This window comes from Ahaetulla prasina, chromosome 8 (genome assembly GCF_028640845.1).
Source record: "Ahaetulla prasina isolate Xishuangbanna chromosome 8, ASM2864084v1, whole genome shotgun sequence".
Taxonomy (NCBI): Eukaryota; Metazoa; Chordata; class Lepidosauria; order Squamata; family Colubridae; genus Ahaetulla; species Ahaetulla prasina.
Window position 1 is genome coordinate 56,481,818 of NC_080546.1, and position 13,362 is coordinate 56,495,179.

The 13,362-nt window shown below is 38.4% G+C and overlaps 1 protein-coding gene across 1 annotated transcript in view; it reads left to right on the forward strand.

The window, feature by feature from the left end:
- Positions 1–12,997, forward strand: part of AGA (aspartylglucosaminidase) — a 33,328-nt gene extending 20,331 nt beyond the window's left edge. Inside the window, exons 4-9 of the mRNA XM_058192998.1 lie at positions 362–474; positions 4,456–4,573; positions 6,926–7,001; positions 9,950–10,057; positions 11,349–11,482; positions 12,082–12,997. Of these exons, the coding sequence (XP_058048981.1) occupies positions 362–474; positions 4,456–4,573; positions 6,926–7,001; positions 9,950–10,057; positions 11,349–11,482; positions 12,082–12,182 (650 nt within the window). The 3' untranslated portion in view covers positions 12,183–12,997. The remainder of the gene's footprint in view (positions 1–361; positions 475–4,455; positions 4,574–6,925; positions 7,002–9,949; positions 10,058–11,348; positions 11,483–12,081) is intronic.
- Positions 12,998–13,362: the final 365 nt, after the last annotated feature.

Sequence of the window (13,362 nt, forward strand, 5' to 3'; positions counted from 1 at the left end):
AAATAAAAATAAAAGACATATTATTAAATAAGCAATGAATGGGTTTAGTTTTGGCAGTCATGAAATCTCAAGCAGGAACTTGTATGGTCTGTGTCTGTAAAGGGATAGCACATTACATTTTCTTGTGTCTTTTCTGGGAGATAGAACATGTAGTCTCTCAGCATCCATTAGTCTGTGACCAATAAATAGAACATGTAGTCTCTCAGCATCCATTAGTCTGTGACCAATAAATGAGAAGAAAATGTGCAACAGTATAACAATTTAAAAATTCTATACTTTAGGTTCATGTGCTGTACATTATGATTGTGGTCAAATATTAATTACCGGAATACTTACACTTGTTTTTTTTCTTTCTACAAAGCTTCACTCTTTGCAGAAAGCATGGGATTTCCAAGTGAAGATTTAACTACGTCGAACTCTGTTTCAATGTATATAAAGTGGCTCAATCAAAACTGCCAGCCAAATTTCTGGAAGGTAAAATATGTAAAAATAAATGTTACTGTTGTTTGTCATAAAAAATATTTCAAATCTTATGATCGTCACTTTGAGACAAAATGATTGACTACAATGCACTTTGCTGAATATAATATTTCTGAGTCACCAGAAAAGGCCATTTTGATGATATAATTCAATATTTTGTAGTAGTTTTTAAAATTTCAAACATTGCATATAGGAAATGAGAAGTCTATGTAAAAGTGAAGCCAGTACATTTAATACTTCTTAACAGCCATGTTGTATCATATCATAAAAACTATTTTGTATTTTTCGATGATCAAGAAGATGAGAAGGGGGCAGGGACAAAAGGTTTATTTACTTAAATAATTGTCTATTAAACATTTTCAATAGTTTGTTGTACTTGGTATTAACCAATAGCATTTCTGTTTTGTTTTCTTTAATAGCAAGAAAGAAAGAAAAGAAAAATTGAAAGTAGACTTTTTATCATAAGAGTAGTTCCAGGGTATATTGGGAAATTTTAAAGACTGAATGCTGTAGAAGATTCCTATTGGACCAAACAAAGGCCTACCTTGATTTTCTCTCCAGGCATTATCTTTCTCACTAATAGGTAAAACACAAGGAAAATTAAGTTATAACCCAGCTTTCCTTTCCGCAATTGGCATTCAAAGTTCTTTAACCTTTGATATTAAAAGCAGAGTTTTAATTTCCTGACTAGGATCATACAAATTGTCAATACTTTAAGTTAATGAATGAGATACAAACAGTAACTTAAGTTTAGGAATGTTTCTGTACCTGCTCCATCTCCAGTGAGCAGGAAAACAGCAGGGTTATAAAAATAACAGCATCAGACCATTTCAGCTCCCAAATAAGGTTGCCTACAGAAATTCTATTTTCTTTGGCAGTAGTAAACAGTATAACCACTGGATAATAATATGGCAAATCAGTCTGTGTTCAAGAATGAGAAAACACTTTATTGCCACTTTAACGTGGAAACAAATGAGAATGGATGCCTTAAAGTTGGCCTCAGACAGTATCTCCCAGTTAGTTGGCCATTGTGATCCTTGTAATGGTTGCAGAGCTTTACTAGTCTTCCAGTATGTAAAATGTGAAAACATTTTCCAGCAACAATATACAGTAATTGACTTACAAAAGGTCATTTAATGATCATTCAAAGTTACAACATCACTGAAAAAAGTGACATAACCATTTTTCACACTTATGACGGTTGCAGCATTCCCATAGTCACGTGATATTTATGCCCTTTGCAGTGTCCTGGGGTCATGTGATCACCTTTTACAACCTTCTGACAAGCAAAGTCAATGGGGAAACCAGAATCGCTTAACAACCATGTTACTAACTTAACTGCAGTGATTCCAATATCTCAGGGGTTGCCACAAAGAAGAGGGAGTCGGGCTGTTCTCCAAAGCACCTGAGGGTAGAACAAGAAGCAATGGGTGGAAACTGATCAAGGAAAGTAGCAACTTAGAACTAAGGAGAAATTTCCTGACAGTTAGAACAATTAATAAGTGGAACGACTTGCCTGCAGAAGTTGTGAATGCTCCATCACTGGAAATTTTTAAGAAAATGTTGGATAACCATCTGACTGAGATGGTATAGGGTTTCCTGCCTGGGCAGGGGGTTGGACTAGAAGGCCTCCAAGGTCCCTTCCAACTCTGTTGTTGTTGTTGTTATTCACTTGACAATTGTGGCAAGAAAGGTCATAAAATGGGACAAAACTCACTTAACAAATGTCTCCCTTAGCAACATAAATTTGGGGCTCAATTGTATGTGATTTGAGGACTACTTGTAATTAGGAAACTTCCCTAAATGTATAATGTTTCCAAAGAGTTAAACAGATTTGAAATAATTTACAGGAGCCAAAAATTTTACATTTCTTCAACCTTCAGTTAAAGCAACATTATCTTGATTTTATTTTACTGGAAGCTTCTCTTCTGATTGATATTTTAATCTATTTTATATATTCCCTGGGGTTACTTTAGATCACAGGTGTCAAACTCTGGGTGTTACATTGTTATCATGTGGCATTTCGTGACTTTTTTCCCTTTATGGAGCTGGGGTGGGCATGTTGTGACCAAGGCCCAAGTAGGTAGTAAGAAACTCAGTCCGTGAAAAAACAAACAAACAAACTTTATTCGAACAGCTGAGAATTACTTCATTCCCAGCGTCGTTCAACTCAAAACAAATGCCTCCCAACACAAATTCCTCAATCCTATCGCAAACCTTGGTCCAATTAGGCAAACTGCCAAAGGCCTTGGCAAACGTTCAGCAATCACAAAAACAAATGCAAGACAGACGAAGCAGAAGATGAAGCAGAAGACGCAGCTACCAATGTCGTTTTCCGGCAAGGCTCAAATGCCGGTGCTGGTCTGTTTTAAGCCTTATGGAAGGGGCCAATCATCTCTTGGCCCTACTCCCGAGTTGTCCTTTTTGCTTGAGCTGCTCTTGCCTTCTGGCAGCTCTTCCCATGTGTGTATTAGGAACAGGCTCCTCACTACTATCAAGCTCTGGAGGCTCTGGAGTCTGCACCTCACTTCCCGATGGCCCTGGCCTCACCTCAGCTTCATCGCTGTCTGACTCCATTGCCAGCTCCATAGGCTCCTGATGGACCACAACAGGGCATGGGCTGTGGGCGACGCATTCAGCCTGCGGGCACCAGTTTGACACCCCTGCTTTAGATCCTGTATTTTATGATCGCATGGGAATGAGTGGAGGAGCTTTATATGGCCACATATATTACTTTGCTAAAATAACTGAAATGACCAATCATTTCCAAGTAGATGGCAGCATTTAATTGACTTTTTGTTTACTCAAAAAGGAGGGCTGGATGCTTTTGAATGGGAAACCAAGAGGCAGCTAGAGAGTTTTTAAAAATCCAGAACAAATCAAGAAACTGTACTGCTCCCAAGAAAATAATATGAACATGTATATGAAATCAGTTTTAAAAAGTGAGCATTTCTGAGTTTTTATCTCTCTACCTCAACCCATCTCTTTTGTTCTGTATGGCTGTTGCAGCAGAGCCAGCTTCATTAGGCCCTATAATTCAAACTCAGATTGGGTAGTACTGGTACATGTTAGGCTGTGCATGTACCGTATATATTATAACTGTTTAGTGGATTAATTTTGACATACCCTTATAATCCTAGATATTACTAGGATAGTCAATGCCCGAGGGCCTTTTATGTCTTGCATCTAATCAGCTCCATAGGTAGTCTTAGCCAATATTGTTGAGTGTAACAAATGTCACATTCGGGCTGTGTTCTGTAAATTACCCTTCAAAAAGCAGAAGCAGTGCTGTATAGTGGAAATCTAGGACATATGCTAAGGAAGTTAAGACACAAGACCTTATAAATGTTGCAAGAGAACTTTGTGATTAAGCTAACCTCTTCATTACCTTCCTTATGAAAGCAGGAAAGTGGGGTATTGTATTTTGCATTTAGTACCTGAATTGCATGTAAAGTGGGAATAAAATATGCTGAATTATGAGGTTTAAATCTTACAGAAACTAGCACTGTAGTTATATATGAAGTTGTCTCATCACAATCAGTAGGGATGCTCATAAGGTCTAGGAGGAACTCATCTTAAATTACAGTTGTAGGGGCAAGACATATGCTGAGGGATTTTTTTGCACATAGAATCTTGATATATTTCATTTCTCTTCTGGGTATTCGTCTTAGGACATATTTGCAAATCACAAAGCAACAGGAGATCTGAACATTTTTGAAACTGAAGTGTTTTTACTACGTACTGAGTTGCTCCAATGGAGATATATGCTTTATCTGTTCTTTGTTTAATGCCTCTGAACTGCAATAATTTGCTTTAGATGAAAGTTCTTTGTCCTTGGCATATACAAGCCTATATTTTTCTTTCAGCGAGGAAATTTAGTTCTTTTCTCATTTTCAAAGTCTAGGAAAAATACCATAGGTTTTTTGAAATACCTCTTCATTAAATATTTTAATATGAATAAAACTTTGATTACAGAATGTTACACCAGATGCTTCAAAATCATGTGGCCCCTACAAACAGACTGCAGAGTTCAGTAAAAAAGAACAAACCACTTCAGTCAGAAGAATTGAAGTTCATAACCACGATACTATTGGTATAGCAACTATTCATACTTTTATACTTGTGTTTGTTGCAGCTAAAATCCCATGCACAAGTAAATATCAGTTGTGTATAAAGTAATGGACATAATACAACGGACATCTACCAGGAAATGGATAGTGTTACTGATTTTGCGATTTATGTGTTGAAATCCGCTTGATGCTTATTGTAGGCATCTGGCATGTTCTTCTCTAATTAGTTTTAGAGTATTATATTTGGTTTTCAACCCTTAGCCTTCCCTCCTCAAATATAATGATAATGGACTTTAGATCCACTTATTGGGGTGTACAGATGCACACAGCCTAAAGAGAAGTTTTTATTAGCAAAGCTGGGTTGTGATCTTGAAATGTGAAATGTAGGTTCATTTTCAAGAGCAATTTTTTTGTTTTTGCCTACTTAAAACATTCAGCAAGAGTATCCTTTAAAACAAAATGAAAGATTTCATGTTGGATGTTCTGAAACTCTGCAGCCAAATGAAACTTGGGGATTTGGACAGAATTAACTTCACATTTTAAAAAATTCACTCAAATGAGTAGGAGGGGAACTATCTGTGTATTTGGATTTAGTCTCTGCCATCTGTGTAGCAATTAAATATGAAATTTACAAAAGCACTGGAGTGACTTGGGAGTGTACATCTCATTGCCAGACACTTAAGGCAACACTTCAAGTGTGATGATTACACTCGTCATCATTTAGCAATTAGCATTTATGAAATGTCAAATGCTAAGTTTCTTACTAAGCAAAAGGTATGACCTCGTAAGCGCTTCCACTTTGGGAGCTTACCTGAGCCAGTCATATTTTTCACTAAGCACAGTGGTGCGCATGAAGAGTAGCAGAAACAGGGTATGCTAGTGTATCTTAAATTAGATATTTTGTCTACTCTAGGCAAGTTGCCCACTGGACAGATAGAATGTGATTAGATTCTTGTATTCATTCAGTAGTAAGACATGATTCTCTCACTGCTGTTATATGAGCAACATAGAGATATTAGCAGAAATGAGGTACCGTATATACTCGAATATAAGCCGATCCGAGTATAAGCCGAGGTCCCCAATTTTACCCCAAAAACTGGGGTAAACTGGGGACTCGAGTATAAGCCGAGGGTGGGAAATGAGGCACCTACCGGTTGGGGAAACCCTCCCTCCCTCAGCTGAGAAGGCTGGCGGCCCCTGCCCCGCCTCTCACTGCACCGCAGGGCTTCCCGCCGTCCGGTAAAATGTGAAAAAGAAAAAAACTCGAGTATAAGCCGTATATACTCGAGTATGTCGAGGGCTTAAAAAAAAACTCGAGTATAAGCCGTATAGACCCGAGTATAAGCCGAGGGGACGTTTTTCAGCACAAAAAACGTGCTGAAAAACTCGGCTTATACTCGAGTATATACGGTAAGTTCCTTAAACTCTGTATTTTCACAAAAACGTAAAGCAAATTATTAGAATGGCTCCTTGGGAAAAAAAAAATCAAGATTTAAATCTACTACAGGGATATTGGCCACAATGTGAATTTAAGTTGTGTTAGAGGAAAAAAACATCGAAGTGCTAGACTCATCATCTCGCATGCACTTAAAATCTTAAGTATAGAACAGTAATAAGAATATCAAATGTATTTGAATATATAGAAACACCAGTAGACACATTAAAAACCTAAGCAACTCTACCTATAGGGGAATAGCAAATTAGTAATCACTTTACAACAAAAATAAGTTAAACTCTACAAAACCTAAAAATATATAACAAAATTATGCAATATATATCAAAGAAATCCATCAACCGGATGATACCAGAAATTACAAATCCTAACTCAATTTATTAAAATTTAATAATTATATCAACCTCTCCTCCCCTACTCCCCAGCCCGGGGTAGTTTCTAAAACCAGTTCCGTCATTTCCCAATTATTGGAGCAGAATATATTAAGTGATTTATTTAGAGAATGTAGAATCATCTAATCATTCAGTTGCACCATAATAAAATATTGTGAGCAGAAATCTATGTTCAGATAATCTTGATGGAGCTTAATGTTTCTAACTTAATTGGCCAGAATTTGAAGATAGAGCAATCTTAATGGTCATGTGTCTTCTCTGATGTAAGATTATCTTTTGGCTAGTGGAATGTCTTCTGCCTTATTTTTCTGAGAGGCCTCTGGAAGAAAGATAATTTCCAACTGTGATCGATCCAAGCATGTTGAAAAAATTTGTAGCTGCCATCTGCACAGAACATCTAATGTCCTGTTGTATATAGTCATAAAATAATGGAAGCCCTCTCCATTTTGAAGAATGGGTAACTTAGTATCCTCATTAAATGAGGAAAAGCGTCATCAAAATGCTTCTTATCAATTCTTTTTCATTTGTAGGTATGATTGTAATTGGTCAGGATGGAAGTATTGCTGTAGGGACCTCTACAAATGGTGCAAATCACAAAATCCAGGGGTTTGTATAATTGTCTATAAATCTTGGCTCTATATATAAAGTATATTTTATTTAGTGTGATGCAAATATTTTCCAACAATGTGTTTATCAACTATTTGTGTAATAGGGATCACTTTTATTTGGTGGTTTAAGCTAGAGGTCGGGTTTTTTCTATGTTGTCATCTTTTATTTACTTCTTAGTAACATATTTATTTTAGTAGTGAGCATTTTTAATAAAATTTCTACTCCCTAATGATGAATAAGTACTTGAGATAAACATCTCCAGTTCTCAAGCCTTGAAATTGTTAGAACATAGAAATGTTACAATGTTCTTAATTATAGACCACCTCAATTTTCTTTTTCTTGAAATATATATATTTAAAATATATTTATTTTATGACAGTTGGGTTTGAAATAGTGTACTGTTGTCAAGATTTGCTATTGTTGTTGTAAAATAAATTGTATGATATAGTCAGGTGATGATACGTTATTTATTTATTTATAAAATGTATTGGCCACCCATCTTACAATAGGGTAACTCTGGGCACATTACAGTTACATCTAAGATAAAATATAAAAATCAAACCTTATAACCAAAGAGACATGGGGAGGGTATGGGGCGAAGTGGGATCTGTTATTACTCAATGAATCATCTCCATTGTGCTGTTCCCCCACTGGGGCCCAAGTCGACAGACATAGCCACATCTTTAGGCCAGTGGTAAAATCTGAACCAGTTTACTACCGGTTCGCTGGCCGTGCATGTGTGATGTGTGCGCACACGCACAGTACACACCAAAAGGAGGCTTGGGAAGGTAAGTAGAACAGTGAGGGGGGAATCAGCTGTGCTGCACAGTTTAGCTTTGCTAGAAAGCAGGATTTCCTGCTTTCTAGCAAAGCTAAACTGCGCGGCACAGCTGATCGTTGGAAATACCAGTTCGAAGGAACCGGTAGCTTTTTTTTTAAAACCAGTTCGTCCAAACCGGTAGGTTTTATCATCACCGGTTTACCCAAACTGGAGCAAACCAGTAGCATTTCATCCCTGCTTTAGGCCCTTACGAAAAGATGGGAGAGTTGGAGCCAATCTCACATCAGGGGGCAAGATATTCTACACCAGACATGTCAAGCTCAAGGCCCGTGGTCACATCTAGCCCTTGATGTGTTTAGATCTGGCCCACAGGGCCACCCTGGAGACAGTGAGAGACAAGACCCCACAACCTCGGCTCTGGCCCAGCCCAACCTGGCTGCGTGCTCCTCCTGGGCCTCTATGCCCCACCCATTCCTCAACAGCCCCCTCTCCCAAATAAGCTTGGAGCCCTATTTTCTTTCCCCATGACAGTTGTCCTGTGCCTCTCCTGCTGTTGCCTCCATGGGGGTAAGCAGACACATTGACAGCTGTGATCACTGCCAGGCTGCTTCTTTATTATCTTCCTCAGGCTGAGCCAAGGCTGCTGGGGGCGGCTTGAAGAGGAGGAATAGGAGGATGAACAGGAGCCCAGCTCCTGCAGAACCAACGGCACTGACGCTGGCGCTGCTGCTGGGCCCCCAAAAAGGAGGGTGGAGAAATTGAGGTCACCATAATTTTTGCCCCTTCCCCGTCTTAGCTGCATCTTAGGATGGTGGCAGTGGGGAAAGTTATGAGTAGTAGCCAGAGAGAGCTGTAGGGGAGGCCGAAAGAGCACCACTTAACCTCTTCCACTTCCCCTCCAGGGAGCGCTTGGCTTCCTAGGCGGCCCTTCTGCAGGCGTTCAACCGCCACATTGTGCTTGCAGCAGAGGCATCAACAGGGAGCATAGGCAGGGCATATGTGCACTTTCCAGACCACATTCCAGCCTACATTCACCAGCTGCCTTCATCTGCCAGCCTGTCCCAGACTGGTCCCCTTCAGATGTGGTCTGTTGGGTTATGGATTTCTCTCCCCACCTCCTGTCCCTGAGCAGCAAAGCTGGCTTTTGCGTGTAGGTATTCTTAAACACTTTCCATGTTTATATTGCAAAATAAAATGGCCTCTCCAGGTAGCTGGCTCAGCTCATTTCCTTCTTTCCCTCTCTCCTTTTGTTCTTTCCTTTTTTCCTCCTTTCCTTCCTTCTTTTCCTCCTTTTCTTCCTTTCTTCTTTCCTCCCTTTTCCCTTCCCTCTCTCTTTTGTTAGGCTGCTGCAGAGGAAGGCCCCACCACACTCCTCCAGCCAAGGAAGCCCTCATACGGTCACACATACACCCACACCCAGCCCATTCCAAGCTTCGAGACTTTTATCCTGAGCTTGCAAAGTGCCAATCATGCCTGGGCTTGGAAAGAAGATCCTCTTCTTCCTCTGTGGATAAAAGTCCCCAAAGTTGGAATGATGTTTGTGTGTGTGCACATGGCTACCAGAAGTTTGGGTAGGCAAGGAACTTGTGGGGCAACAAATTGTTCCCACATCAAGTTAGAGTTAGCCAGTGAGACTTGTTCTGTCCCGACCCCACAGTCCCAAGTCAGCTGTGCCATGCCCACCCAGCCACACCCACTATGCCTGCCCAGCCAAGCCCAACCAGCCACTGTGTGTCGTCCTAGTCTTATATGCAACTGGCCCTTTGAGGACAACCATAATGCTGATGTGGCCCTCAATGAAATTGAGTTTGACACTCCTGTTCTACACAAATAATACATTATACCTCTGAAATCCCCGGACCACATATGCTGCTCTGACTCACTTCATGAATCATGGGAGCCTGCTGTGACCACACTTGCTAAGTGATTAGATATTTATAGATTTGAAACATGAAATGTCCTCCTTTAAAAAAAAGTATTTTAGAATATACTGTACATTCTAAAATGGGTTGGAATAATATAAATATCCCCAAGTGCTTTCCAAAATCTTTTTATCATGGCCCCACCTGTCTGATTTTTAAATACACTAGTTGTTCCTTTACTCAGAATAAAGCTGCTCTTATATTTTAAAAATGAACTTATTGCATGTTATTTTCTTCCTTAGTCGAGTAGGAGACTCTCCAATAGCTGGAGCAGGGGCATATGCTGATAGTACAGCTGGAGCTGCAGCTGCTACTGGTAATGGAGATATCATGATGCGCTTCTTGCCCAGGTTTTTATACATTATTAACCTTTGAATATAGTTTTGAATATGCTTGAATATTTTTTTTTTACACAAGTAGTCAAATGCAAAAGTGAAAAGGAATCAATCACTTTAATTTATAAACTTAGAACATTTCAATTAAGATTTAATAGATTGTTTTTAAAATGCCATTCTTCGTTGATCACATTTATATCCTGCCACAATCTAAATTGATTTTGGGGTATGTTTTAAAGTGAAGCCAACTTAAATCAGCTTATTATAGTGCTGTCTCTGCACTGAAGTTCTAATTCACTATTCTACAGTATCTTACTTTGGAAAGAGGCATATTTAATAGCAATAGCACTTAGACTTGTATACCGCTTCACAGTGCTTTACAGTCCTCTCTAAGCCGTTTACAGAGTCAGCCTATTACCCCAACAATCTGGGTCCTCATTTCATATTTGTGATAGTTACAGCACCATTCTTTTTCATATTATATTGAATTATTCCTTCATTTTCAGATAGGAAGTAGTGAAACAAGCTTGGATTAAATTGTAGCACAACTGAATTGCTGTAATCATTAAACATCAGTCAATTTAGAAATATTGGGTGCAGTAGTTACTCTTAATGGTGCCCCATTAAAAGAGTTGATTTAGGATTTGTGATCCACCTAAAAGGAAACTGCTGCAGCAGGTAGAAAGCAAGGCCAAAGGTCTCTTGCCCGGCTTTTGCTGGTGTGCCAATTATTATTCTACCTGGACTAGTCTGGCAGTAGTATTTAATTCCATGATTGCCGCTCAGCTGCAGTACTGTAAAAGTTGCTCTGTATAAAATTGCCTTTGATTTGGAACAAACAATTAATACAGAATATGGGCATGGACACCAGGTTCTCACCAAGCAATTAAAAATGAAATGTATTATAAATAATATCAATAACAAAAACTAGTACAATTGTACTTGTACCTTAATATCCTTAAATGTGATATTAAAACAGTTACACTGAATGGTTAAAAACGGGGCAGATAATTTAAATAATATTCACAATAAGATGTTAGTTTATTTAAAAATAGTTTTAATAGATTTCACTATTTCTTTGATGCCAAAATAGGTGGGTTCCAAGGATAGAATATCCATGCAAATTTAGGTGTAGTTCTGGTTGCTGTTGCTTCATATCTCAGAAGATGAGAGGATTGGAAGAAGAATCTCCTTGTTGTAGGGGGAAATTCTCAATGAAGAAACAAAAGATTGTTTTGTAAGCTAAAATGCACTTATTTGGACACTGAAGGATGTGGATTGTCAGTTCATTTTTCTGTCTTTGTAGTTATCAAGCAGTGGAATATATGCGACTGGGACTGGACCCCACGATGGCATGTCAGAAGGTTATTTCTAGAATCAAGAAATATCACCCTTATTTCTTTGGTGCTGTTATTTGTGCCAACACAAGTGGAAGCTATGGTACTTCTTTTAGTTTTTCTTAGCATAGAACAATTTCTAAGTTAATATAGGTATGGTTGTATTTACAATATCTATTGGTCATGCTAGCATTGATATGAAAGCTAAATGAAATGTTCACGTACTTTTTCGGAAGGTAGCATCAGACCGAGGCCCACTTCAAAGCAATCAAAGATCAGTCATGCTGGGTGTCTCATTAGTAAACCCTTGGATCACTGAGGAGTGTAATTTTGCTAATCAGTATGGCCTGTTGGGCTAGGTTGCTTAGTGTAGTTCTTTTATCTCTGATTTCCCGCAGTTCATATTTGAAAGATTAAATATACAAAGGTTCATTAAATTCACCAATATTAAGATGTAAATTGAAATAAAGTTGCAATTATACTTTTAAGAGATATGAAGTCTATCGAACTTCTTTGAGGCGGATTTCTTTTTAAAAGTGAAAAGATTTATGAGAGAAAATTCAATAATGGTTTAACTAACTCTATAAAGAAATCATTACATCACAATAGAAAAGTACAATCCCTAAATGTTAAAAGTACCAGGAGGCAAATTAATGCAATAGCCATTGTTTATTCTCTCAACTTTTCTTTTTCCTGCCACAGGTGCTGCCTGCAATAGAGTCCCAGGATTCACACAGTTCCATTTTATGGCTTCTAACCCTATTCTAAAGCAGCCATCGGAGCAAATAATAGACTGCATTTAACTTTTTTTCCATTTCTTCTTCTCTTAATGGAAGTCCCTAAACTCAACCCAATGGAAGAAATGAAGAATCTCAATTTAATCTGAATATACTCTTGGAATTAAACTGCACTGCATTCAGTAGAAATTATTTCTGTCTAAATTTGTTATACAAATAAATGAGTAGATTAGGTTCAATCAAGTTGAACAAAACCATAAAACTTTTCTCAATGACATTCTGAGCTACTTTTTGCAGTAATATTCATTTTTAAAGATACGTTGCAAAATTGGAGAACTTAATGATTTTTCCCTTAAGTTAACTCTCAGTTCTCTATTTTGCATAATATTCTAATGTAAGAGAAGCTAATCCTCAAATAAACAGAATGTAGTCATTGCTTAAATTGTTTACTATTTTACCCTTAAAATAAATTCTTGTGTAGACTTCAAAAAACAAGATTCAATAAATTCCATTTTTCTTTACAATACTGTGTCAGCCCTGGAGGCCATCTTTTTCTTTGGATTTTCAGGGCTGCCACACTTAGTGCTGTGGGAAACTGGGAGTGGGATTGCATGGAGTGGTGGAGATATCTAATCATAATCACATTCCTTTCTCTGAAAGTCAAGGACATTTGGCCTGCACCTGGAGTGGTGTGACTGGGAGGCATCTCCAGTTGGGATGGTGTATTGATTGGACCATGTAATGGACATGTGGGTATTTGTGGGTACAGGGGAAGGGACTTGGACTTTCTTTTGTGTGGGGAAGCTTTCTGGAAGCTTTCAGATTTGGGTTTTCCCAGATATGCCAATGTGATATCTCTAATAAAATGGAATTTTGAGGAACTTCTAGCCTCGGAGTCTTCTTTCATTGGTGGAGTGTTACTTGGAACCCTGACATTCTGTATGAAATATTTTTCCTGCTATTAAAGTTGGACCATGAACCCAGTAATGGGTTTCAATTTAATTTTCTACCAGTTCACATGTGTGCTCTCGCGCTCACAACGCTTTTGCACATGAACGGGTGGGCGATGTTTCCCACCACCGCTACTGGTTCGCCCAACCCGGAACAAACCAGTAGCAACCCACCACTGCATGTACCCCATAACATTCTATGTCATTCCCACTCCTCTCAAATATTAAACATTGTCTTGCCACAATCTATTTAATTACCATAATTTGTGTTGAGTAACCATAAACCAGTAATTACT